At 45.9% G+C, this 27,755-nt stretch overlaps 1 protein-coding gene across 1 annotated transcript in view; it reads left to right on the forward strand.

Annotated features, from left to right (window-relative positions):
- RELL1 (RELT like 1) overlaps window positions 1-27,755 on the forward strand; it is a 61,548-nt gene that overhangs the window by 19,568 nt on the left and 14,225 nt on the right. Inside the window, exons 2-6 of the mRNA XM_084901232.1 lie at window positions 12,230-12,451; window positions 14,399-14,470; window positions 19,553-19,610; window positions 23,056-23,292; window positions 26,088-26,226. Coding sequence (XP_084757358.1) covers window positions 12,230-12,451; window positions 14,399-14,470; window positions 19,553-19,610; window positions 23,056-23,292; window positions 26,088-26,223 — 725 coding nt within the window. The 3' untranslated portion in view covers window positions 26,224-26,226. The remainder of the gene's footprint in view (window positions 1-12,229; window positions 12,452-14,398; window positions 14,471-19,552; window positions 19,611-23,055; window positions 23,293-26,087; window positions 26,227-27,755) is intronic.

Genomic DNA, 27,755 nt, shown 5'->3' on the forward strand with positions numbered 1-27,755 from the left:
GGGTCGACCTGAGACAGTTGCAGAGAATGCTGGGAACTTTCTCCGAAGGCCACGTTGTTTCCCCGGCTCTGGTTTAAATGCTGCAGTGGTGACTTTTTGTAGTTTCCATCGTTATTTTTAAGTGGCTTTGTTTCCTTATGCTGACATCACCCTCGTCTCAGCCCTTTGTTCCGGTAGCTCTCTGGGGTTCAGGAGTGGTTCCAGTTGTTCTCCAATTTCCTGCCTGTCAAGAATGTTTGTTTCCTTTTTGTCCACCCAAATTCAGTTTTTCTTTTGAAACCTAAGCTGAAGTCCCTTTTTTGTCCCGGATCACACTATTTACTTCTTTTCTCAACTCCCACGAAACACAGAGAGAGAAACCACAGCTTAAGTATGGCTTGTGCTTCAAACACGCCTTATTGAGTACTTGGGTTGGAAATTAAAATGCATTTTCCCATTAAAAATGATTACGAGGCTCCCACAAAGGGTATTTAAAAAGAATGATAAAATAATACTTTATGAATATTTATTACAGAAAAGTTGAAAGAATAGTAAAATGGGTACTTGTATACTAGCCACTTAGATTCAACATGTTGCCATATTTGAGTTCTCACCCTACTTGTCTGTCTGTCTACCTACCTACTTTTTCTGCTGAACTAGTTGAAATCAAGTTGCAGCATTTCCCCTTCTAATGTGTACCTATCTCGTAGGATTGACTTCCTGTACATAACCTCAATACCATTATTATCCCTAAGAAAATAAATAGCTCTTTAATACTGTCTAATTCAGTTTCCTCAATTGTCCTCAAAATATCCTTTGTAGCTATTTAAATTTTTTTTTTAATTGTTTAAAAATTTCAGTCAGGCTCCAATCAAGGTTTACTTGATTGCATTTGGTTTTATTAGTTCTAACAAAAGCTATTTGAATGCACATTTAGCTACAAGGTATGGTTGGAGGGGATGGGGGTGGGGGGGGGCCGGGGAGAGGAAGGAACTGTATTGGGCACAGGCATTATTTTGAAACCTCTGGCTTCTTACTCTATCCCTTACTCTTAACGCCTGTCTCCAGATCCTGGGGTGCTCCTGCTTCCCCGAGCTCTCCATTTTGGCATCCTCAAGGGTGCAGCTGAGCTTACACAGATATTAGCAGAAACCTCAGACAGCTGCATTTTTCAAGGGGCGTCTTAGCCAAATGCATGTGTCAGTCATGAGTTCATGGCCAGGCATTATTGATGTAGAAGAGCTTTTCTGGGAAAGCTGTCTAGGCCTCCCATCTGTTTCCAAAGTGGTCTTTCTACCCAGAATCAGAGTTCTGTGGCCTGGATTGTGGTAGCATTTCAAAGACTTGGACAAAATGAAGGTAACTGGCTGTGCGCATTGGGAGGGGTTTTGTGTCATGGGTGGGTAAACTCTGAGCAGGCAGGTCCCGTCTGCATGACCCCTCCCTGCCTTGTCACAGCTGCTGAGTGGGGGAGGGTGGGGCTGTGGCAGTTGCTTATCTGGGAGGTGTTTGGAAGTTTTGCTTCACGACGACATTTAGTACTTATTTAATACTGACTTCCATTGTTTTCCCATTTGTGCTCTCCACACATTTTTAGCTTTATGAATTTGTCTGGGAAAATGCTGTCTTAATAACTGGTGCCGAGGCGAATGATCTTAAAAGCTCTGTGACTTTGGTTATCTCTGCAGCCAAAAATAGGAATAATCTGGGGATAATTTTGTTTTGTAGAATTTGCTTTGCTTTCTCTTCTTTTGTTAGGGTAGCTAATTGATTTCTCCTCTTTTGTTAGTGTAGCTAATTGATTTAAACTGTGTTTAACCAGTTAACTTAATTAAGGAGGTTGTTTTGCAGGAGCTAGTTGATCTGGTTGTGAGCACCTCCTGAAACATGATCTGCCTGAGGTTTCCACCAGGCTCTTACCAGCTGTGACCTTGGGCAAATGATTTACCCTCCTAAACGTCCGTTTCCTGTTCTCTAAAATAATAGTACCCACCTCATAGTTGTGACCATCTGAAACCATTGGGTCTATGGCCTAAACCCTGGGGAATCTAAGCAAATATATTAAATATTTATGCAGTAAACTCAGTGGAATAGAGGTTCTAAATAGTCTCACATTACATCAGGATAGGCTTTGCTACCAATGGGTTTGGCAGATTTGTTTTGTTACCGGTCCAAAAGCCATATATGCCTAATGCTTTGAAAATGCCAAAACTGAAAATGTCAGAGCCCGGAGTGGGAAAGGTTTATTGATAGAGAAGGTGCCAAATGGAGAAGACGGGCACCTTAGTGGTTCCTCTAACCGACCTTAAGGAAGCACAGAGTTCAGGCTTCTTTTATGCCAAGGGAAGGGAAAATGGGAGGGGCTGGTTTTATAAAACTCTGCCGCCCTCAGCAGAATTTCTCTAATGATTAATATGTTTATAGCGGGAACCATTAGCCTGAAGGCCATGGGAACAACGCAAGCCCACACAAGAAGGGGTCAGAGAGACTGAGCATTTCACTTTATTACAGTTTTATTAGGAAATGAGAGTTTATTTTTAGATAGTTTTGGATCTTGATTTGTGGACATGGCAGAGGTGGTCTTATGTTTTTCTCTCCGGTAGCATCAACCCAGAGTGAATTGTGGATGGGGCTGTGCGGGAAATTTTGGAATTTTGAGAACCACAGAGGACATCAGTACTAGCTCATTAATTGTTCAGCTAACCAAATCAAGGCCCAGAGAGATAAAGTAACTTGTTCATGGAGGTAGCAGGTGGCAAAACTGGATAAGGAAAAATACATTTAGAGAAATGCATATCTAATGATGTTAGTCAGTAATCTAGACCAAAAATAGATTGCTCTTGGGTACTGTGATTTGAATGTTTAACAAAGAAAAAACGTAGGTGTGTGTGTGTGTGTGTGTGTGTGTGTGTGTGTGTGTTTAAGTTCTTTTCCAACAAGGTTGGTGTGGGTTATCAACTTACTAACCAAGCCCCTTTCCCATCACAGAGTTGCTGGGTCACTCTGCTGGGAAACTCTAGCTTCTGGGAATGCAACCCCTTTCCTGATAAAGGGGAAAGAATAGCTATCAGAACCATCAAAATTCTCGTTTGACCTTGATTGGAACAGAGCTGCTTGGGAGAAGTCATAAGGTCTTCTTACCTGGAGTCCCTGGTTAGTACCTTCGTCTTCCCCATTATTATAGTAGCCCTCAAGTGATGCCCACTGGCTTTGAGGAATGCCATTTCTGCACCATTTCATCCCAGCACCTCTTGTTACTGGTCCATGTGCCCAATGGTTCAAAAGATCAATATTTAAAACATCAGTATTTGAATTAAGAAAAGATTTATTGATTGAGAAGGCTCCCAGTTGAGAAGATGGGGGATTTACGAGGTTCCTCGAATCTGTCTTTTGGGAGTGCAGAAGTCAGGCTTCCTTTATGTGAAGGGAAAGGAAAATGGGAGGGGCAAGAGGTGATTGAGGACCACAGACATGTGGGTACCAGTGGTTTCCAAGGAAGGGTGCACAATTTCTAAATCTCTTTGTTTCCGGCCCATTGACCCCTGATGATCTGAGTCTGGTCTTGAGGCTCCTGAAAATGTTTAATAAACCAGTGTTTTTCAACCTTTTTTGGGCAAAGGCACACTTGTTTCATGAAAAAAATCACGAGGCACACCACCATTAGAAAATGTTAAAAAATTTAACTCTGTGCCTATATTGACTATATATAAAGTAATTCTCTTGAATAGGAATCAAATAAACACAAAGAAAGTATTTTATAATTACTTTATTATGAAATATTAAGTAAACAAAATAGTGAAAAATTATAAAATTCTTGTCTTGTCTGCACCTACGGCACACCAGGCAACATCTCGCGGCACACTAGTGTGCCGCGGAACAGCGGTTGAAAAACGCTGTAATAAACAATCATTTTTTTTTGTACATTCTCCCCCACCTTCTCAGGAGTGGTACCTTCTGGCAAGGGGTTGGCTATATTTCCAAAACCTCAAGCTTCAAGCAGAATTCCTCTAATGTTAGCATATTGATAGCAGGAGTCATTTGCCTGAAAGCCACAGGGAAAATGCAGACTAGAATTACTGGGAAGACAGAATCAGCGAGACTTAAGCATTTTTCACCCGTTACACTGCCAAGCATGTCAAACTCATTTATTTAAACAAGGCATGCGGCCTGCCGGCCTTGAGTTTGACATGCTTGCAGTGCCATTGGAGTCAGTTGTAAATACAAATATTACTTGGAAACAAGCTAGAAAACGGCTTTTGGTTGAGGGTAGGAGGGAGATGATTCTTAGCCAGTCCTTACACTTTTTCCTCAGTTCCTTGCAGTCTTCAGTCTTTTTTATTTCACGTCTTCTTTTCTGACCTTCTCCACAGGATCTTGGCAAAACATGGTGACTCCTCAAAACACACTAAAGCTAGTGTAGGTAACTAAATACGCCGGTCTGGGCCAAGGAAAACCACATGGGTTTTGATAAATGCTGTCTTTGTTGGACTTTTTCCCCCCTTGTAATGTTGTGGAAGGGAATCACACGCAGAGGTACTGGAGATGAGGTGGGGGCCTCTTTTTGGAGTGGCTAAAGGGACCTCTGGAGGGAGGTCAGAGATGGCGGACAAAGAGTAAAGTTTTGGAATTCATCTCATAAACTGCTTTGGAGTCTGGTGTTGGGCATTTTCAGAACATACTCTACTTCTTACTGTTCTAATTGGAACCCATTGTTTTGAAGTTTGGGGATCATTTAAGCTTTGAAGGGAAAAGGAGACTATGAGAGCAAATGAGTATTCAATATTTTAACAGAAAAGTAGGTAAATGTTGAAATACTATTGGGGAAAAAAATTGAAATATACCTTAAGCAGACACCTCCTCCCCAGGGGCCCTGTCGTCTGGCTCCTTGCTGGCGCCCAGCTTGCTGGTGCCTGGCAGCAGCTCCCGCTCCTCATCGCGTTCTTCCAGGACTGGAGCTTTTGTCTCCTTCCCGCTAGGGCAGTCTAGTATCAGAGTCAACAGACCGTCCTCTGCACGCAATGTGCGCGACTCCGGGGGCTCTGCCTTTCGCTGCTCCCTTGGGATTCCTCCTCACAGCCCCGTCTCCCTCTGTTTGAGCCTGGGTCCCCAGGGTTTGGCCTAGAACTGGGGTTCAGAGCAGTCGGAACTGGGGTTCAGCACAGCCGGAGCTTTTGTTTCCTTCCTGCTAGGGAACGCCAGCAAGGAACTCAGCCTCCCCCTCCTCTCAGGCTCCGTCCTCTCCTTGCGCGCCCAGCATGTCTCCGTACCTTAGGCTTTTACAGCTCCTCTGATTTTCCTTCTGGTTTTCTCTTTCCTTCTTGTTGTAGAATTTTCAGTCAGTCAACTTTCTGTAGCTCTGGGCAATGTCCATTTTACATTTTAGTTGTATTTTATTGAAATTGTTGTGTGCGGCTGCGGTTAGACGTTTACCTGTGCAGCCATCTTGGATCCTCCTCCTTATGTTAGGATTTTAAAGTGTATTTCAAAGAAATGACAAACAGGGAGTAAAACACAGCAAGGAGAAACTTAAAAAAAAAATTCTATCAATAAGTTGCTTCCTAAGTTCAAAACTAAAGGTTTCCCACATGTTCTTAGAAACATCTTTGTGGCCTCATTTGTCTTAGTTCTACATTCTCTATCTATGCAGATACTTCTTAGGTTCTTTTTCTTTTCGTTGTGGTGAGAACATTAACATGAGGTTTACCCTCTTCACAGACGGTGAGGCGTACACGCGGTGCTGTTACCTGTAGACAGTGCTGACAGCAGGTCTCTAGAATGTACTCCTCTTGTATAACTAACACTGTATACCACAGGAGCAAAAACTTCCCACTTCCCCACTCCCCGTACCTGGCAGCCAGTGCTCTATCCTCTGCTTCTGAAAGTTTAACTATTTTAGTATCTCGTGTAAGTGGAATCGGGCAGTGTGTGTTCTGTGACTGGTGTACTTCACTCCGCATACTATTCTCCAGGTTCATCCTGTTGTCACCTGTGACAGACTTCTTTCTTTCTTAAGGATGACCAGGATTCGATGGTAGGTGTACACCCCATTTTCTTGAACCATTTATTAACCGATGGGCATTTACGTTGTTTCCATAGTGTGGCTATTGTGCATAATGCTGCAGTGAAGTACAGATATCTCTTCAAGATCCTGATTTCAGTTCTTTTGGATAAATACCCAGACACGGGACTGTTAGATCATATGGTAGTTCTATTTTTAATTTTTGAGGAACCTCCATACTTCTTTTCCATAGCAGCTACACCATTTTACATTTCCTTCTTATTTTAGTTCTCTCTTGCAGCATTTGACCTTGCCAACTTCCCATTCCTTCTGGAAACTCCTTCCTTTGTGCCCCAGGGTGGCACCCTGGCTTCTCTTCCTCTGCTTCCTCATGGAGTAGATCTAATTGCTCAATATATATTTCCATCTCAATGTCCCCGATCTGCCTCTGTCTCCACATGCTCAAAACTGAGCTCGTGACCGTGCCCTCTGCATGCCAAGTATATTAGTTTGCTAGAGCTGTAACAAAGTACCACAAAGTGGGTGGCTTAAAATAGAGAAATGTATTGTCTCCATTCTAGAGGCTAGAAATCCAAGATCAAGGTTGGCACAGTTGTTTCCTTCTGAGGGCTGTAAGGAGGGGTCTGTCTCATGCCTCTCTCCCAGCTTCTGGTGGTCTGCTGGCAGTCTTCGGCTTATTTTGGCTTGTAGAAGAAGCATCACCCCAATTTCTGCCTTTTTTATCCACACGGTGTTTTTCCCGTGTGAATGTCTGTCTACACATTTCTCCAGTCATGTGGAATTAAGGTCCACTGTAATGACCTCATTTTAAGTTATCCTTGTAAAGATATCTCCTAATGAGGTCACATTCCAAGATGCTTGGGGTTAGGACTTCAACTTATGAATTGAGAGGGAGGTAAAATTCAACCCATAATACCAAGTGAACTTTTTTCTAGATTTTTCTAATCTTAATGAATTAAACCAATGTCCACCGTGTTGCTCAAGCAGAAATGTGAGCATCATCTGTGTCATGCCACTTGCTTATATATATATATATATTTTATTGATTTTTCTTACAGAGAGGAAGGGAGAGGGATAGAGAGCTAGAAACGTCGATGAGAGAGAAACATCGACCAGCTGCCTCTTGCACACCCCCTACCGGGGATGTGCCCGCAACCAATGTACATGTCCTTGACCGGAATCGAACCTGGGACCTTTCAGTCCGCAGACTGACGCTCTACCGCTGAGCCAAACCGGTTTCGTCCACTTGCTCGTATATTAACGAGGGTTCAGAGCTCACAAAAATTGGAGGCAAAATTTTGGAATAGGAACTATGGCATCCAATAGGTTTACAAAGAGGTCTGGGACTCCCCAACTGGCTGACAACCTCTGCTCTCTATCTCTCTCTTTTTTAAAAAGCATTGACCACCTTGGTACAAAAGTAGTATGTATGTACAAATTTTGGAAAATTATAGAAAAGTATACAAATAAAATTTAAAATTATCCTATTATCCACCTACCCAGAATCTTTTTTTGGGGTATGTTTTATGCCTTTATGAATTTTTTTTTACTAGTTGGGTCATACTGTATGTAAGATTTTTGAATCTAACATAAAATTCAACATTGGCTCATAAGTGTTTTCCCATAATTAGTTTTAAATGACGCATTTCATTTCATTAAATGATAGGTGATTGACTTTAATGTTTTCTTACCATCCCATTGTCAAACATGCAGATGCTGCCAATTTTTGACTTTTATAAATATCTATAAACCCATGAAATATGTGCACGGGTGGGGTCCCTAGGCCTGGCCCGCAATCTGGACCGATCAGAGCCTTCCTTCCTGTCAGCTGCCAGCTGCCAGCTTGGGCCTGCCAGATTGCGGGGGAGGGACCGAGGGAGGTTGGCTGTTGGGGTGCACTGCCCACTAGGGGTCAGCTCCTGCATTGAGCGTCTGGCCTCTTGTGGTCAGTGCATATCATAGTGACTGGTTGTTCCCGCATTCCGGTCTCTTAGGCTTTTATATATAGAGATGCTGTAACACCTTTGCTATTAATTTGGACTCAAATAATTTATTCATAATTCAAATACACTTCAGCTGGAAGTGAAGGAAAAAGGTAGACAGTGTCTTTAAGCAAATTATTAGTGTTAATTGAAGGAAAGTTAAACTTATCTATGTTTACAAATGATTTAGGCATTATCTGTGAATAGTTACTTAGGATTTAAAATTTACTCTTCATTGAATTGCTAAGGTAGATCATAATAGAATCTCCAGTCAACATTTTCTTTTTTAGTGATTCTTGGTAGTCTATATTGAGCTGTCAAATGTAACTTTTGGAATGATGGAAATATTCTCTTTATTTGATCCATCCAATATACTAGCCAATTAGCCATAGATGACTATTGAACACTTGAAATGTGGTAAGGGCAACCAAGGAACTGAATTTTTAATTATATCTAATTTTAATTGACTTAAGTTTAAATGGCTACCATGTTTCCCCGAAAATAAGACATCCTCCGAAAATAAGACCTAGGGCATGGAAAGATAAGACATCCCCTGAAAATAAGACCTAGCGCAACTTTGGGAGAAAAAATTAATATAAGACACTGTCTTATTTTCGGGGAAACTGGGTACTTGTGGCTGGTGGTAACCATATTGGATACTGTTGTTTCTGTCAAGACAATGACTAAACACTTCTATAGTGTTTTATCTTTTCTTAGACACTTTTACATGCTTTACCTATTAATATATTTAATCCTCATAATGGCTCCATGAGGAAGTCCTCCAGTTACTAGTGCTGTAGAACGAATTATCCCCAAGCTTGGTGGTTTAAGACAATAGCAACCATTTATTTTGCTTAGGAGTCTACAATTTGGGCAGAGTTCGTCAGAAACAGCTCATCTTCGCTCCACAGAGCAGCAACTGGGGCTACAGGATCTCCTTCTAAGATGGTTTCTCTCCTCGGGGCAGCTTGTGTTTCCTAACAGCATGGTGGCTGGGTTCCAAAAGCAAGTGCCCCAAGAGACAGGACTTGGAAGCTGACAAAGGATCACTTCCAACATACTCTATTGGTTAGCCAAAGCACAGAGTATGGTGGGGCCAAGTTTTGAAATCATCATAGAAAGGTACATTCATTTTGACTCCATTTTTCAGGTAATAATACTGACTGCAGTTTCTTAAATAACTTGCCCAACTAACAAGCCTAGTAAGTGGCCAACCTGTTATTTATTCCAGGCAGTCTTGACTTTGTAACCTTAGTGCCTATCTTGCATCACTCTGTAATTCATGTTTCACTCATTTAGATTTATGTCTTCTCCAGTTTTTTCATGGTAGATAATTATCAGATTGTGACTGATACATGTTCATAAGTCACCAATACTGTAAATATGTAGTATTTGCAAGGGTTTGCTAGATGTCAAGCTAATGATGAAGACACATTTCCAACCACCTCATTCAGAAGGCGCTGCTTGGCTCCAATTTTCAACTCCTCTGCTTCCATCCCTGTTTCCTACTGCTCCCCAAAGAGAATGTATCACCTCAGACTGAAACAGTATGATTCTGAGCAACACCCCCTCAGTCTTAGCATGCTGCCTGCTTCACCCATCCCCAGTGTATGGAATGTACTAGTAAAAAGGAATCAATAAATAAAACATATCCTATCTAATAAAGAGGGAATATGCTAATTGATGTTCACTCCGTCACAAAGATGGCTGCACCCACAGCTGAGGCCAAGTTCTCATAAGAAGCCTTAACAAGCAATCAGCAGGGACCTGAGGCTACACCCTCCCCTGTTCCTGTGGGGCTTGACAGGGGACCTCAGGCCGAGCCCCCACCCCAGCACCAGGCCAGGGGACCTGAGGCTGCGCCCGCCTCCCCCCCCCCCCCCCCCCCCGCCCAGCAGGGCTTGACGAGGGACCTCAAGATACACCCCCAGTGCTGGGTTGGGGGAACTCAGGCCGTGCCCCTGCCCATTCCCAGCTTGGCTTGACAGGGGACCTGAGACTGCACCCCCCTGCCTGGTGGGGCTTGACGGGTAACCTCAGGGTTTACTGCCACCCAGTGGGGTTGACAGGTGGGACCTGAGGCTACACCCCCTGCCCAGTGGGACTTGACAGGGGTGGGACTGGCCGGGTCTGGATCTAGCCCAGTGGGGTGGGAACCAGCCAGGTCTGGGTGATTTTTGAGGTGCATGTGGGTGGGCGGGGACTTGCCTCTGGGTCCTGTGGCATGCCCCAGACTCTGACAGGAGGAAGGTTTTCATACACATTTTACTAATCTTCTTTCATCTCTGACACTTCTATTATTGAGAAAGGGCAAATAGCAATATTAAATTATTTCCTCTAATTAACCCCTTTTAATGTGCATGAATTTCATGCACCAGGTCACTAGTGTAGAATTATAAAAGGAGTTAAAGAAATGTTTCTTGTTTTTTTTTCTGAACTTGAGGCTCAAGGCCAAACCCTCATTTAGGTGACATATTTGCGTTATGTTTAGTGTGTGTGTTCACCCATACATTTATTTATTAATTATTTTGATTCTTGGAAGAAAAATCAGAACAAAAATAGGTTGAAAAATACAGGTTAAAAAAATATACAGAGGAAGAACGGACATGAAAATTGCTGGTTTATTAAGTTAGTAATTTTCATGTTCAAGTTCAGAGATAATGGATATTTCCATGTGAAAAGAGAGGTGGCTTTGTTCTTTGCCTCCTGTTTGGGACTGTTTGCTGCAGTGATGAGATGTGTCGGTCCCCTGTGTAATCATTACAACACAGGTTCTTTTTTCTCCAATATACTCTTGAGAGAGTTTGAAATTAAATGCATCCAGCTTTCCAATTCCTGGGTTTCTTAAGCAACGTGTATAGATCTTTTTGATATAGAAAACCTCACATTTCCACTTCATATTCTGAGTGGAATTCCAAATGGTGAGACTTCGTTTCTGTCAAAGCTCATGTTTTTCTTGAGTCCCCCTCCTACCTGAATCCCTTTCTTTGATAATGCTCTTGCATTTTGTGTCTGAGAACTGGTACTTTGCTGGTTTTCTCTATAGTCCATTCTTCCTCTGTTATTGTAATTGGCCATTTCTTAGGTTACTTACTTTTCTGTGTGGGAGCTTAACTGGCACCCTGCCGGCCTGCCCAGACATCCGGCTGCCCCTAATGTGAGCTCATGTTATACGTTAACACACCTACAAGCATATTTCTCCTATTCTCCAAAAGATGTTCCCTTCCCAGCTGCCCTAATGTTGAAGTCATAAAGTAAGTACTCACTGTCATGTTTTTCTTCTGAAAATGACACGTCTTCCGTGGCATTTCTCCGAATCTGCCATGATCCGTCCGTGTGTTGACTTGTTTGATGGCTGTTTCCGATGCTGCCCTGCAAGCTCCGAGGTGGCACTGGCTAAGCCACGTGGTTTATCACGTTCTATATCCGGCTCTCAGCAGGGAGCTTGTCACAGAAAGGGCATCCGTAAATGTTAATTCGGATCAGTGAACGAATAAACAGATGCATATGCTTTAAATTTTATCCTTGCACCCCCGGGCCAACATCTTAATGCCACCCTGGGTTCACTTCCTTTTCATACTGTACTAGTACATCTTTCAGTTGGCTAAATCCTAGGAAGCTCCTTGAGACAAGGTTCTTTGTTCTGCTTGCCCAGCGAGATGGCACAGGTGCCTCGAATGGTGGCATGTGGTGAGCATGTCCTATGCTGCAGAAGCGGTTCTAAATGTCCCACACGCATTAAATTTACTTCATCTTCATAACAAGTGTAGGAGCGTGGTAGGGACTCTCAGTATGCCCGTTTCACAGTGAGGCCGAGGCATCGCTTTTGTCATCGGTCAGTGTCACACAGCTGCTAAGAGGTGGGCCTGCGCGTGAACCCGCGTCTCCTGAGTCTGAGCCAGTAACACCACCCAGTGAGCATGTGAGTGCTCTGGGCTGGGCACCTCACTCCCTGGGCTTTTATCCCACGCCGTGCTCTTACAGGTGAAGAGGCAGAGGACAGCTTGGAGAGCTTTAGAAACGTTATCCATGGTGGGACCCCGTTTATGAGGGGCAGGGACAGGCTGGCACTGAGTCAGCCCAAACCGGGGCTCTCGCCTATGTGCCTGGACTGCCAGACCCACCAGAGGCTGCATGGCCCATGGCGTTGGGCACAGACTGGGGTTTAATGTGAACATTTCCCAAGGTCGTGGGGCTGTCCTTGCTCCCTGCAGACGTCTAACGCAGCCCTGCGTGTGTCTTCCCGCAGACAGTGGTGGCAGCCACTCACTGCACTCCAAAGCAGAGACGACCCCGTCGCCCACTGACAGTGCCGGGAGTGGGCACCCCGAATACATCGCGTATGTGCTTGTCCCCGTGTTCTTCATCATGGGGCTGCTTGGCGTCCTCATCTGCCACCTGCTTAAGAAGAAAGGCTACCGTTGTACCACAGAAGCCGAGCAAGATGAGGAGGAGAAGGCTGAAAAGATAGGTGAGTGCTCTGGATTCTCTCTCTCTCTCTCTCTCTCTCTCTCTCTCTCTCTCTCTCTCTCACACACACACACACACACACACACACACACACACCCTCCATCCCTGTCAGGCAAGCTGATGCATGCCAACCGCAGGTGGGGTAGTAATTGTCAGTGTAGATGTCACCATAATAATACCTACCGTTTTAAACCTGGCTTTCATCTATTAAATACTTACCAGGTAATGACTCTTACCTGCCTTGTGGTCTTGGGCAGGTTACATTTGCTTTGAAACTCTGCTATTTATAATTGAACTGAAATTTAATTAAAGTTTTATTTCATTTATATGAGTATAGTAAACTCTACCTCATAGGATTATTGTGAAAGATGATGTGTGACACAGATGGCCACTCTTAAATATTAACTCTCTCTACTATTATTGAATTAGATTCTAACTAAAATGATGGGCAAATTCATTAGATCTCACCATTTGGGGGTATTACTTTGGTTAGGCGAGCTCTGTGTTAAATCTATGAGATTGGAGGTGATGTGTTTAAATTAATGATTGTGTGTATAGTGCAGGATAAGAATGGCACACCAGTGCCTTAGTTAACTTTAGGGCAACTCAAGGGCAACTCACCTTTCCTCTCAAGGAGTTCCCGGATGGTATTGAGAAACACCTAAGAGGTGTTTACTCCGTGGATGTTCTTTCTGGCTGTCCGTTAGAGACGCTTCCTAAGTTGAGTCCCGGGGAGTGGTAGGTAACTGTCCAGATGCCTGTCAGCTCCTCAAAGGGCCGTTTTTGCAGAAGGTGACATTTGCAGTAAGTAGGTCGCCCTTCAAGCCTGCCCAAGGGTGGAGTGGGGGAGCTTCCTCATTCCTTGCCAGCTTGCCGGCCTGTTGGTTTTTCCCACCCCCACTGACCTTTGAGGCAGAGAAAGAACAGGCTGCAGGATGAGTCATGAGCAAGCTTATGAGCAAATCAAGGCTGGGTGTTTGTCAACAGACAGCGGAGCCTCCCACGCTTCTCCTCCCTAGACGCTCTGAGGTGGGCTTAGCAGTCAGCATTCACATGGCCAAGCAGACACGCATTTTCATGGAGCAGGGGTCTTCAAACTACGGCCTGCGGGCCACATGCGGCCCGCAGAGGAGTCTGATCCGGCCCGCCAGGTTTTTTGGGCAGTGAGCGCAGCCAAGGTGTTACAGTAGGAATTAGTATTTCATGTAGTCCGGCCCTCCAGCTCTCTGAGGGACCGTGATCTGGCCCCCACTTTAAAAAGTTTGAGGACCCCTGTACATGGAGGAAGCACTTCTCCAGGTTTGTGCTCTGAACTGCCACGGAGTGTTTCAACCCTCCTCTTCCTTCTTGTTTATTGAGACAAATTATACAGACCAATTTCAGAGTAAAGGTTTGATTTTTTTTTTTTTTCCCCCGCCAAAGACTAGCGCATACACAGTCTCTCAGAGTAAACTGATTTTGTGGGCAGATAACCATGGCCAAAATCAAGATCATCTGGAAGTGTGTTTAAAAGAAAGGAGAGTCTTATGAACATGGATGAATATTTCATTACCCAATTAAAACAAACCCCACACACATTAAAACCCTACAGTTCCACTGCAATTAAAATAACCCAAGAATAATTTTTTTCCTTTCAATTAGCTTTTTTCCATTTCCCCTAAGGGTTTAACAAAATCTTGAGAGAGAGATAATAGTGGTGTGGGCTGATATCAACGCATGAAGTGGTCGCCTTGGAGAGTGAGTGGGTGTTTGGACTTGAGACTGAGGGACAACTGCGACACTCCTCACGTCCCATGGGACCAGGCAGCCGGGCTGCAGGGAGGGAGCCTGGGCGCTCGGCACCTGGGTGACCGGCTGAGCTTCCGAAGACTGCTCAGTGAGGCCTCCAGCTCCTCCACTTGGTGCAGGCGACCAATGGTAACATCGTCCCCTCCCCTTTCTCTTTCAGAGCTGAATGACAGTATGAATGAAAATAGTGACACCGTGGGGCGGATCGTCCACTACATCATGAAGAATGAAGGTATGTTTTAGTGCTCCGGAGCCATTCAGTGTTCCCATGTTTTATTAAGAACCTGCTCAGAAGAGTGGGGATTTGTGTGGACTCTCCTGTCGATTTTCTGACGTTATCTGCAGCTTTTACCTAAGCTCAGCTTCCGGCATTGTCCAACCATGAACGGTTCAAATAAGTGAGCTTTCTAAGAGCCAGTTGGCCTGAGGGTTGTGGAGTCAGGCCTGGAGGTGGCAGCTTACCTTCTCATCCTGGCCTCACCTCTCAGTTACCTCAGTTCCCCTCTGTAATAACAACACTTTTCTGGTAGCACTGTTGTGACATACCGCACATTAAGTATGAAGTATAATAAGCACTCAAATATTATCTACTCCTTCTTGTGCTTTATGTGAAATACACACAATGTGAAATTTACCATCATAGCCACGTTAACATGCCTAATCCATTGGCATTGGGTACATTCACAGCGTTGTACAACCATCACCACTCTCTAGTTCTAGAACGTCTTCACCCCAGACTGAAGCTCTGTGCCCATTAAGCAGTTACCCTCCTCCCCCAAGCTTTAGCCCCTTCCGCTTCCACCCGCTGGCCACCACTACTCTGCTTTCTGTCTCTATGCAGTTGGTCTGTTCTGTGATCCATTCTTAAACGTACAAACTTTTAAAATGTTTAACCTTTATGGATTTAAGCATTCCCTCTCTCTACTGAAATGTATTCTAAACCACCATCTTCTTTCATGGAGGGTTAATTTAACGGGATCAGATACGTTGGGGTCATCACTGTGGGATGGTTCCGCGCCCTCGGCGACTTTGAAGGTTTGTGCAGCTCCTTGCCCACGTACCCAATAGCTGCAGACCCCACACTTTAGATTCCCACGAGGACTGAAAAGAAAACGTTCTCCGTGGGCACTGTCTTTGCCTCTCAGTGCTGACTCACACGGTGTGCCCTGGTGCCGCTGAGCCATTTGTCCGGGAGTGAAATGCCTCCGTCTGGCCCAGTGAATGCCTGCTCTTCGGCCCCAGCCTTTCCCCGGGGACCTCCACCTCCACATCTTCTCTGCCAGCAGGAGCTGCTGCCTGGCCCAGGCTGTTGGTCAACACTTTTGACTTAGAGAAACAGCCATTCCGTAGGACTCAGCATAATTTTCATTGTTCTTTACAGAGTGTGCTTCATGCATTTGGTATAGATCTTGGTGCTTTATGTGTATGATTTCATTTATTCCTCAAAATATCTCTAAAGTTAGCATCTTACCCATTTTCTAGATGAAGAAGTGAAGGCTCCAGGTAGTTGAGTTCACGTCGTGAGTGAGCAGCCTAGTTCTACCTGGGTCTCTCTCAATGTAGCTTTCAGTTTCTGTAAAACCAGATAACCAGACTTAGTAGAATGGCTTTTACAAGAACAAAAAAGACCAGAACACTTGGATTTTGAGCTGTCTTCCAGAGATCTTCCTTCAGGGAACAGTATTTGGCGATGCTATTCTTGACACTCAATGTTTCCTTCACATAGAAAAGTGGTTTGTAATTTGCACAAGAAATACACAAATATGTTCTCGGCATCACAGAAGTGCCCAGTGGGGTGTGGACAGCCCTTCATTGCTCCCGTGCCTGTGGCTTTGGGAGCTTGGAGGCCTCTGGGCCTGCGCTTCTGAGAGCGAAAGCAGCTCCTAAATTAGTGAGGACGGACGAGGCGCTGAATCAATTGGAAACTCTGCCAGGGGCTGAAGTTCTTATATATGACTTCACAGTGCGCCCTGATTGTTGGCTGCATGCCAGGCCTGTTCTCAGGGCTTTTCAGGGACTAGTAACTCTGTGATTCAGGTACTTTCTTGCCATTTTACAGGTGAGAGACTGAGGCTCCTAGTGCTTAACTAACTTGCTGGAAAATGGCAGAACTGGGGTTGGAACTCTGGCTTCTGACTTCAGAATCTATACTTAACTGCTCGCTGTTGCTGCCTCCTTCGTGGTTGCAGTAACAGCAAGTAGTTTACGTAGCGGTGGTAAACCTCCTTCTTTCAAAGGGGTAGCTGGTAAAACTCTAGAAACATGAAAGCATTGACTTCTCAGAACGACCCGATGAGGTAGGCCCATTTTGCAGATGAGGTAGCTGAGAGTCAGAGGGTAAGGAATTTGCCCACGTGCCCATAGCCAGGGTGGCAGGACGGTGCCTGCAGGGGCCCTTCTTTTGAGTCCAGCAGCCAGGAGCACCTGGGCCCCTGGGGCAGGCATCCTGTGTCATTTCCTTACCTCCCACACGCAAGGGCAAATTGGTCTGTCCTTTTGGTTTTTAATTATGTCCTGTCCTTTTGGAGAATAGCCTTTTTGTTTCAGCTCTGCTAATTCCCAGTAGGTATGTCAGATAATACCCAAGCCTCTGATTTCCGTCTGATTCTTTTTAAAAAAATATATCTTCATTGATTTTTTTTTTTTTTTTTTTTTAAGAGAGAGAGAAGAAGGGATGAGGATAGAGAGATGGAAACATAGAACATCATCAATTGGCTGCCTCCTGCACACCCACTACTGGGGATCAAGCCCGAAACTCGGGCATGTGCCCTGATTTGGAATCAAACTGGCGACCTCATGGTTCTTGGGTCAACACTCAACCATTGAGCCACACTGGCCAGACTCTATCTGATTCTTTTTTATTTTTTTATTTTTTTATTTTGTTGATTTTTTTACAGAGAGGAAGAGAGAGGGATAGAGAATTAGAAACATCGACGAGAGAGAATCATCGATCAACTGCCTCTTGCACACCCCCTACTGAGGATGTGCCCGCAACCAAGGTACATGCCCTGGAATTGAACCCGGAACCTTTCAGTCCGCAGGTTTACGCTCTATCCACTGAGCCAAACTGGTTTCAGCAATTTATCTGATTCTTTACCCTCCTCCCTTGTCACTGCCTTCATCTGTCTGTCTGTGATGTGGCCAGTGACATTACCTGTGAGAATGGGTGGGGATTCTGGTCCTCCTTGGCCACAAGGAGACATCTGATCTCCCAGGACATCCCTCTCCTGCTGTGGCCCCTCCAGCTTCCAGCCTGTGCCCAAACCACAGCTGGGTGGCTGGTTACATACCTGGTCTCTTACCACTTATAAGCTGGCTTTTTTCCAGTTTGCCTTTGAGACTTAAATCTCTATAGAACAAGTTTATTTTTATTTTCCTTTGTCTCTGTCATTAACAGGTTCTGAACTTCCTATCAGTTTACACCTCTCTGTTGGTGTTACATTTATAATTCTTTTTCATTGTAAGCACACCATAGCATAACCTTTAACATTGGAAAAAAAAAAAAAGGGGGGGGGGAGTAAATTAAGTGCAATTCATCCAGTACCATTTCCCACATTTATTTAGGTTTACTTTGCCTATATTTCCATATTTTAAGCCATTTGCAATCCTGATGTATGATGAGTCTTCTGCTTTGCATTTTTAATTTGGCTAACGGTAGGATTTCCCCTGTGCTCATGGTGACAGCCTTGTTTATGGCTTACACATATCATGGCTTGAATGCTGCAATTCAGGTTACTCTAGATAAGTATCTCTTGAAGGATGCCTTTCTCAGCTGACCTGAGCACTGATTATTTTCCTATTAATCTCAAGTCTTGGATTAGCTGGCGTGTTACCTTTAAGTTTTCTTTCAAGTGAGGCTGAATGGAGGAGTGTTTGCGAGGTCATCGGGGTGCTTTTCATTATGGAGTTTGGAAAGTACCTGCCGCTCCATAGCTGAGCTCCTCTTGCAAGCCTTTCACTGTCTGACGGAATAACAATGAGGAGTACTGTGACTGTTCTCCAAGCGCCCCTGGGCACTCACAGGAGGCAGAGGGGCCCCTTTGTGAAGTTCTTACCGCAATTTATATTATGGCACAAAGGACTCCTTTACAAACTCTTGAAGGACTCTGCAACTTGCTGTAGTGGTTATGCAAACCTGTTGACTATTGAACTATTAATCATTGGGGTAGAGACCTGGACGAGTAGGAAGACCATCAGGTGAAACAGAGTCAGGTAGACCATGTGTGTCCGAGCCTGTTGCTGTGCCCGTGTGACTCTGGCCATTCAGTTACAGGCTCTAGGCCTCAGTCTCTGTATTTGTAAAATGGGTGCCAGTTCTTTCTATTGTTAGGGTTGTCGGGAGAGTCCAACATGGTGAGGTCTGTAAAGCTTTTGGCCAGGGACTGGCACATACCAGTACTCTCATTTTGCTGATGGCAATAGTAGTTCTTACTTGGGAAATTTGCCTTGATTGTAAGGGAAAAAGCTGGAGAGTAGTGGTGGGAGAGGAAATGACCTTTCTTTCCTCCTTCCTTCTTTCCACTCTCCCTTCCTTCCTTCTTTCTTTCTTCCCTCCTTCCTCCCTTCCTCCCTTCCACTCTCGCTCCCTCCCTTCCGTCCTTCCTTCCTTTCTTCTCACCTGAGGATGATATTTTCTCTCTCTCTGTCTCCCTCCTCCCCCCATCCTCCCTCCCTTCTATTCTCTGAAAAGCAATGGAAAAAAATAACATTAGAAGTGTAATGTAACTTAGTCCATGCTAGGTAACTTGTATGTGTGACCAACATGAAGTTTTAAGCCGTCTGGCCTGTGTGGTTAAGGATGCAGAGGCAAGCCAAACGACACACCTGGGAATTCTATTACGTGTGGGGTTTTACGTGGGATACACTTGGAACGACATGGCACCCAGGGTTGAGAGCTTATTATTTGGGCACATAGAAGTATTAGCACACAGGCCTCCTGAGACATACGTGATCTTACACACTCAGCGGAGAGCTGGATGCAGGGAGCATGCTGCGCTCCCTCCGGTGAGAGGAGAGGCGGTGTCTTCCGTGTCACACTGGGGTGATGTGTGGGGACAGCTCTCTGTTGGAGCTGCTTCCTCCGTGTCGATTCCCCATCACTCAGCCTAAGTTCCCGCCTGGTGAAGCCATTGGCAGTGGTGCCCGGTCCTGGGGCTCCTTTGGGAAAGTCCCTCCCTTCTCCGGGGCCCCAGGGCCTCATCTGTGACCTGAATGAGCTCAGTCAGGTGCCATTCCAGCAGCTTTTCCGATGTGACAATTCTGTGATTCCCCTCTTTCTCCTGCTGTCCTAATTCTGCACATTTATTCCCCTTAGCAAATGCTGACGTGTTGAAGGCCATGGTAGCAGACAACACCATCTGTGACCCTGAGAGGTGAGTGCTCCGTCCAGGTCTGGGACGTTTTCTGCAGGGTGTGCCCAAGCAGGTTTCCCAGCCTTGCCCTGTTGTCCCTGACCAGAGAGTTATTTGCTGTGAGGAAGGCCCTGTGGTTTTGGGTGTTGGACAGCATTCTTGGCCTCCGCTCCCTGGATGCCAGTGCCCCCCTCCCTCCAGAATGTCTGGCACATTGTCTGTGTCCCCCAGAGGCAGAGGCCCCAGGGCGAACGGCTGTGGGAGAGAATGGTGGCGGGGGAAGTGGCAGCCTTGGGTGGGGTGGGGGCCTGGGTAGGGTCTCACCTCCAGAACTTCCTGAGCATCTTCTTGGGGAAGTTACTGACCACTCCGAGGACAAGTTCCGGCTCCTGTAAGATGGAGATGACCACTGCACCCACTTCACTTGGTTATTATAAGGAATAGGAAATACCTCAGGCACCGAGAGACTTCCACGAGTCCTTCCGAATTAATCACAGGACTGTATTTCTGTACAATTTCTGTATAATCTGTCATTCTCCAATAAGGAGCATTCATGGGGTGCCGGCTGTGTGCTGGGTACTGTGCTGGAGCTGGGCACTCAGCTCTTTGCCCCAGAGGACTGGGTCTCGTGGGGACTGGAGATGTGTGAGCCCCGTGGTGGGTGCTGTAGAGGTAAGGGCCCAGGGTGCCAGGGTGCCGTGGGGCCTGCTGGAGGCCAGGGAAGGTTCAGAGAAGTGCCATCTGAGTCAGGCATGCAGCAAGCAGAGGGAAGAGGCAGGGGCTGCGTGTAGAAAGTCCAGGAGAAAAGGCCCTGGAGCACGAACATGTGGGACACAGCTGGAAAGGTCCAGTCTGGGGTGGCCAGAGAACGTGCTGCGGACAGTAGCGAGAAGGGCCAGGAGGCCAGTTGGGACTGTTTAGACTTTCCTCCTTATTTACCCTGTGAGTTGTGCACCCAGCATATTTTATTTTTTATTTTATTTTATGTGCATTTACATATATATATGCATATCTCTCTCTCTCTCTCTCTATATATATATATAATATATATATAATCAATTATATATATATATTACATATATATATATATAAAATTGATTTTTAGAGAGAGAGGAAGTGGGGGGGGGGGGAGAGAGAGAGAGAGAGAGAGAGAGAGAGAGAGAGAGAGAGAGAAGATTGAAACATTGATCGGCTGCCTTCTGCACACCCCCTACCTGGGGATTGAAGCCACAACCCGGGCTTGTGCCCTGACGGGGAATCTTACCAGCAACCTTTTGGTGCACGGGGGAAACACCTAACCAACTGAGCCACACTGGCCAGGGCGTATCCTGCATATTTTAAATATTTAATACGTGCTTGTCAAACTGGCCATGTTAGCTTTGCACTTTTGCGAGATAGCTGGGTGCCAGGAAGGCCAGCTTAGGAAGCTCTGGTGGTGTCGTCCACAGAGACATGAGCTGTGATTTCTCCCAAGTTCCAGCTCTGAGCACAGATGCCTGGTGGTAGGACCCTGTTAGCACGTGGGATCTTTGCCTCCGTTATCTGTGCGCATCACACGGGCTTTCTACACAGCGGGTACTTGATAAATGTTGGTTGAATGGATGTTGTTAAACTTTTGAATTCAGCCTTCTACTATTTGGTGTTAATTTAACATTGTTTTGCCCCAGAAAGCTGCTGCTGCTGTGTGTGTGTGTTTTTTTGTTTTGTTTTTAAAATTGATTTTCCACAGAGAGAAAGGGAGAGGAATAGAGAGCTAGAAATGTCGACGAGAGGGAAACATCAACCAGCTACCTCTTGCACCCCCACTGGGGATGTGCCTGCAACCAATGTATATGCCCTTGACCGGAATCGAACCTGGGACCTTTCAGTCCACAGACCGACGCTCTATCCACTGAGCCAAACCGGTTTCGGTTGTGTGTTTTTTTTAACCACATAACGAGCATCCCTGAAGAGCACCAGGAAGCTACTGGTCGTCTGTGACATTTGAGAGTATTTTTTCAACCCAGGGCCACGCTTCTAAATGTGCACGCTGGCTGTTCCAGCGTAAAGGCTGGGCTGTGCAGCGCAGACTTCCCGGTGGCCTGGGGTTCTGACGCAGCCTTAGGTGTCAGGCTCTGCGGGGACGGATCGCCTCACCTGCATCCACTTACCCCGGGTCAGAGGCTGATTCCCTGTCAGGCTGGCCTGGCCTGTTTCATTCCTCCTTTTCTGGTGGACCAGAGCCCTGCCATGTGCCTTTTGAGAGGAGCCAATCCCCAGCCTGCATACTTCTGCTTTTTTTTTAATCTTAGAGAGGAAGGGAGAGGGGGAGAGAGAGAAACATCAATGATGAGAGAGAATCATTGATCACAACCCAGGCATGTGCCCTTGACTGGAATCGAAACCGGGACCCTCCAGTCTACAGGCCTATGCTCTACCCACTGAGCCAAACCAGCTGGAGCGTTACCTCTGCTTTTTAATATTTTGGGTGATCTCCCTTCTTCTGAAGCACTATGGGATGATTAAGATCATAGTTTCTAGAATTAGACTTCCTAGATTTGGACCTCAGATCTATTACTTATAGCTGTGTGATCTTTGGTAATTTATTAAGCTTTCCTGAGCCTGAAAGTTTTTTAACGAAGAAATTGATACCTACTTCATAAGGTCTGATGAGTTAAATGAATATATATCAAATGCTTAGGTTACCATATTAGCTATTTTTATTGCTATTATCAACTCCAGCATTTCTTTGGAGCATCACCTTTGATATCTCAACCTAAAAGCTTTCTTCTTCTCTCAAGGATTCTATTTTTTTTCTTAGAGAGGATAAGGGAGGGAGAGAAAGAAACATCTATGTGAGAGAAAAATTGATTGCCTCTCTCCTGTGTGTCCCAACCAGGGACCGAAGCCACAACCTATTATATGTCCCAACTGGGAATTGAACCCACCACCCTTCGGTGTATGGGATGATGCTTCCATCAACTAAAACACAGTAGCCACGGATAAGTTTATTTTTTTTTAATGCAGTAGTCAATCGGGTCAAATATTCTATCGTAAGTCATTAGGTAATTTGATTGGAATTTAAGTTTCTCAGCCCTCCAGGGCATGCATCTCTTTGCTTAGACATCTGGGCAGGCACTTTGCTCTGTGTGAGAAATTAGTGTGATCACATGAGAATGGAGATCAGCTGTTTAGAATGAAATCTAATACCTCAAAGACAAACAGTGCATCATCGTTGGAAGCAGTGTTTAATTCCGTTCGTGAAGTGATAAATCACGTTATTGCTATTTTAAACGAGCTGTCATTGCGTAGTCCTAAGAGGAGTTTGCTGCCTAAGACTAGTACTCAAAGCTCATTTGTTTAATAGGAAGAGGCATTATTTTCTTTTGATTCAAACCTGCTTCTTACATAGCAGGGGGAGAGATTGCCTTAGCTGGTGTTCCCTTTACGTAACCATTTCTACCTTTTTTTTTCCTTCCCATCTTAGCCCCGGGACCCCCAGCACCCCCGGGAGCCCGCCCGTGAGCCCCGGGCCCTTGTCCCCCGGTGGCACGCCAGGGAAGCACGTCTGCGGTCACCATCTGCACACAGTGGGCGGCGCTGTCGAGAGAGATGTGTGTAATCGGTGTAGACACAAGAGATGGCACTTCATAAAACCGACCAGCAAGTCCAAAGACGGCCGCCCGAAGCGCCAGGGGGAGGTCACCGTTCTGTCTGTGGGCAGGTGAGATTCCTGTGGACGCTCTGGGTGTGTGTGCGTGGTTGCTGTGCTGTGCGGGTCCGTACTGAACTGTTCTCCTTAGCCTGGGTCAAATCACCTCTCTGGACTTTTTAGGAGTTTTCAGGTCTGAGTTCTATATTTTTCCAACAGCAGAAGAATCCTAAGAGGCGGCTATTGCTAGATCAGGTGTCAGCTGTATTAATTGAGGTAAAAAAAAATTAATTACTTGCTGTATTAGGGTTCTTCAGAGAAGCAAAACCAATAAGATAGCTATAAATAGAAATAAGTGGAGATTTATGATAGGAATTGGCTCATGTGATTATAGAGGCCAAGAAGTCCCTTGATCTGCTGGCTGGGACCTGGAGACCCAGGGAAGCTGGAGGTGTAGTTCGGTCCAGTCCAAAGGCCCGAGGACCAGGGGAGCCGATGGAGTCAGGCCCGATCCCAGCCTGAAGGCCTGGGGACCAGCAGGCTGATGTCAGGGCAGGAGAGACGCCTGGCCCAGCTCCAGCAGAAAGCAAACAGCCTCCTGCTGCCTTCGTGTTGCACTCAAGCCCTCCGGGGATCGGTCGGTGCCACCCACACTGGGGAGGGTGATCCTGCCTCAGACTGCAGGTGCCACTGCTAATCTGATCCGAAACTGCCTCCCAGACACACCCGAAATAACGGTTTCCCCCGGTCAAGGTGTCACATAAACTTAACGCACACTTACAATAATGAAAAAGAGAAACCCGTGGGCATGGAGAACAGTGTGGTGATTGCAGGGTGGAGGGGGAAGAGGGTGAGAGGCGATAAATGGTGATGGGGGAAAAAGCCCAGTCCGAACTACTTGCAAAATAGGAGTTTGGATTTCCTATGTGGAGACGGAAAGGTCAGTGGGTGGCTCTTCAAGCAGTCACCCAGAGCCCCCGCTTCTCCATCAGCGCTCTGCCAGGCTTGCCGGCAGAAGGAGGAAGTGCCGGAGGACCGCTCCTAACAGGTGTTGGTGAGATGGGCCGGGAGATGGCACATGTCCTTCCACTCACATCCCACTGCCTAGAGCTCAGCTCCTGGGCCACACCTCACGGCCAGGCCGGGTGCCGCACGTCAGCTCCGTGTGCGTTCCTGAGACTGTTTCCTTTGAGCTCACCTCACCCGGGCCCTAAAGAACTATTTACTGTGACTCACGTGATGCGGAGATCTTGCAGTTCAAGTAATGAATGAGTATGACTATGGGTAGAGCATTTTCGCAGTGTCTGCAGTTTTGGTTTTGAGTCTCATGCGGGAACTCCGCTGCTGCCACCACAGCAGTTAAGAGCGTGCGTGCTGGAGCAGACTCTGCAGCACCGAACAGAGCTGTCGTTAGGGCATACAGGATCCTCCTTTCCCTGCTGACAGACTGGGAAGAGGAGCCTGGACACATTGAGTCTTGGCACCCCCACTTAAAAACTCGCTTCTCTCTGTGCCTCATTTCCCCCTTAGTAATTGGGAGTGACAGTACCACTCACCTCATTGGGTTGCTGTGAGACCAAACAGGATGATTCATGTAAAAGTTTAGGCCAGTTTTTGGCACTTACAACGCACTCAAGCAATGTTGGCTGTCATTCCTGTTTGTTTAATTAGATTGAATTTCATCATGTGTTGCACCAGCAACGAGGGGAAGACCGCCAGGCTGTCTGCCGCTTCCAGCAAAACAGTGCAGTCCATGGCCGCGCTGCTTACTAAGAGGCAGAGGCATGGGAACTTATGACTGTGGGATGCGACGAGGACCTGTAACTTGTTTGGACAAAGTGAACGTTGTTTGCTTTAAAGGAAAATCGGCTGAAATTTTAACTCCGGTTCAATTAAATGCCCCCAGTGCAACTCTCCTTCTGGGCTGCAGAATGCTAGGACCATCAGTGGGTTACTTAGCCTGTTACAGTGCGACAGAACAGAGTTCTGGTGACACCAACCCCCTACCCCACCCCCCCACCCCAGTCCTCACTGCCTCAGCCTCCTCCTCCTGATGGTGGGTGATCTCATTTTGGACAAAGAAGAGTTTATTTGAGATACTTTTAAGGAAACTTAAAGCCAGAAATAGAAATTATGAGAAAGACCTTAGGGATTTCATGATGATAGACTAGAAATGGAAAAACAGTCAAATTGAGTAAATTTCTTTAACTTCTCTCTTAATCTTAATGAAAAATATCTTCTTTAATTTTCTTAAAATTTCCCATAATCCTTAGCGAAAATTAATCCAAATTTGCTTTAAAAACACACACACACACACAAAACAAACAAACAAACAAAAAACTAGGCACAAAAACCCTGCTTCCGATACTGATAAAATACATAGTTGGGGCTTCCATGGTTTTGTGTGTGTGTGTGTGTGTGTGTGTGTGTGTGTGTGTGGAGAGAGAGAGAGCTGACCCTCTGACAAGTGTATCTTTGACTCAGGCAGTTTCTGAGTAAACATTTTGGTTACGTCATTATGTTAGTCTAATTTACAAACCAGTTATGTTTTTCTCCAGCCAGATGTTAAAGCCCATGTCATTGTTAGAAGCAGCAACTCAGAGGCTGTGTAATATTTGGGTACCGCATCTGTAATGCATTTTCCACGATTTAGAATGCATTTTCAGCATCGTCTGTGATGTGCTGAGTGAAATGAACCGGGAAGTTGGGCAGGGACAGGGGGATTTACTGTTGACTAAGGTGTCTTCTGTTGCTGTCCTAACTTTCCACTGAGTTCATTTGGAATCCTCTAGGTGGGTGGTTTTTGATTCATTCATCATTCTTGTTTCCTGGAAGAGCAAACATATCGATATCTCTTTGCCCCTCAGGTTTAGAGTTACGAAGGTGGAACACAAATCCAATCACAAGGAGCGGAGAAGTTTGATGTCCGTCAGTGGGGCTGAGAGTGTCAATGGGGAGTTGCCTGTGACCCCTCAGAAGAGAGAACGGAGAGGCACAGAGTAGCAGGTGAGTTGTAGTTGTGTGTGTATGTTTGTACTGATATAAATAATTCTATCTAATAAAAGAGTAATATGCAAATTAACAGGATGGCTACCACAAGATGGCCAGCAGGGGAGGGCAGTTGGGGGCGACCAGGCTGGCAAGGGAGGGCTGTTAGGGGTGACTGGGCCAGCAGGGGAGGGCAGTTGGGAGGGACAAGGCCTGCAGGGGAGGGCAGTTGGCGACCAGGTCAGCAAGGGAGGGCAGTTAGGGATGACCAGGCTGGCAGAGGAGGGCAGTTAGGGGCAATTGTGCCAGGAGGGGAGCAGTTAGACATCAATCAGCCTGGCAGGGGAATGGTTAAGTGGTATTCAGGCTGTTAGGCAGAAGCGGTGAGGGGCAATCAGGCAGGCAGGCAGGCAGGCAGGCGAGTGGTTGGGAGCCAGCAGTCCTGGATTGTAAGAGGGATCTGACTGCCCCGTTAGGCCCGATCCCACTGGGCAGTTGGACATCCCTCAAGGAGTCCCAGATTGGAGAAGGTGCAGGCTGGGCTGAGGGATAACCCCCCCTCCCATGCATGAATTTCTAGTATAATAAATAAGTAAATAGAAGAGACAAATTTTCCTTACAGAATTCCAATACTATTTAGATACTCTTCTCTATAGAAGGTGAAGCATAATTCCCTAGGGGATGGCTAGGCTCAGTGATATGCTTTCTGAAAATTGAAGAGGGAAAGGGAAAAATATTAACTTTATTATTTTATTTGCTAATTTCACTATATTTTCATTTATACTGATACAAAAACATACAGGTAGAGATGGAGAGTGATCATTTGGTAGTCATGGAGATGAGGGAGGACAATTTATTTACAGATCTTCCCCCATCTCAACCATCTCACTGATGGCCCATCAGGGTTGCCATTGCTGACTGGTTCTAGATAGAATGTTGGGATATCACCGGTCTCTTATGCCGGAGGCTCCATGGTGACTGGGCCGTCCCTGAGTGGTTGGTCCATGGAGGGGCTGAGGGCCTCTGTAGAGCTGGGCTCTGGGCCGTCTTTGGGAAGCTGGGTGAGGAGGTGGTGGAGCTTCTGCACAATGTAGCGTCCATGCCTCCCTGTCCCTGTCCTCCCGTGGGAGGTGGGAGTGTGTCCACCTGTAGGTGATTGCAGTTTTGGTGGCATTGGGGGTGGGGCGGTGCTTGGTGGGGATGGGGTGCTGGGAGCCTCTCTGAGGTGTGCGGGAGAATAGGAATGACTTGGCAGGGAAATGAGAATGCTTTCCTGCTATTGGTCGGACTAGAGAGAACTGAATGTGATTACTCATGTGGCCTGAGCTTCCTATAATGAGGCCACAAACGTGGGTGCCTCCTGGAGCTTGGCCTCCATGATAAAGAGGCAATGTGGAGTGGTGGGGATTGTGGCAAACCAGAAATCACATAAGCCATTTATCGGTTTGCATTACTAGAAGCCACTTAATGTTGCTAGATCTTATGCAAAAAAAAAAAAAAAAAAAGTATAGGCTTTTTAATTGTGAAATCACCACAGGTTTTTAAAC

This window comes from Pipistrellus hanaki (assembly GCF_964339955.1).
Source record: "Pipistrellus hanaki genome assembly, chromosome: 1".
NCBI classification, from domain to species: Eukaryota; Metazoa; Chordata; class Mammalia; order Chiroptera; family Vespertilionidae; genus Pipistrellus; species Pipistrellus hanaki.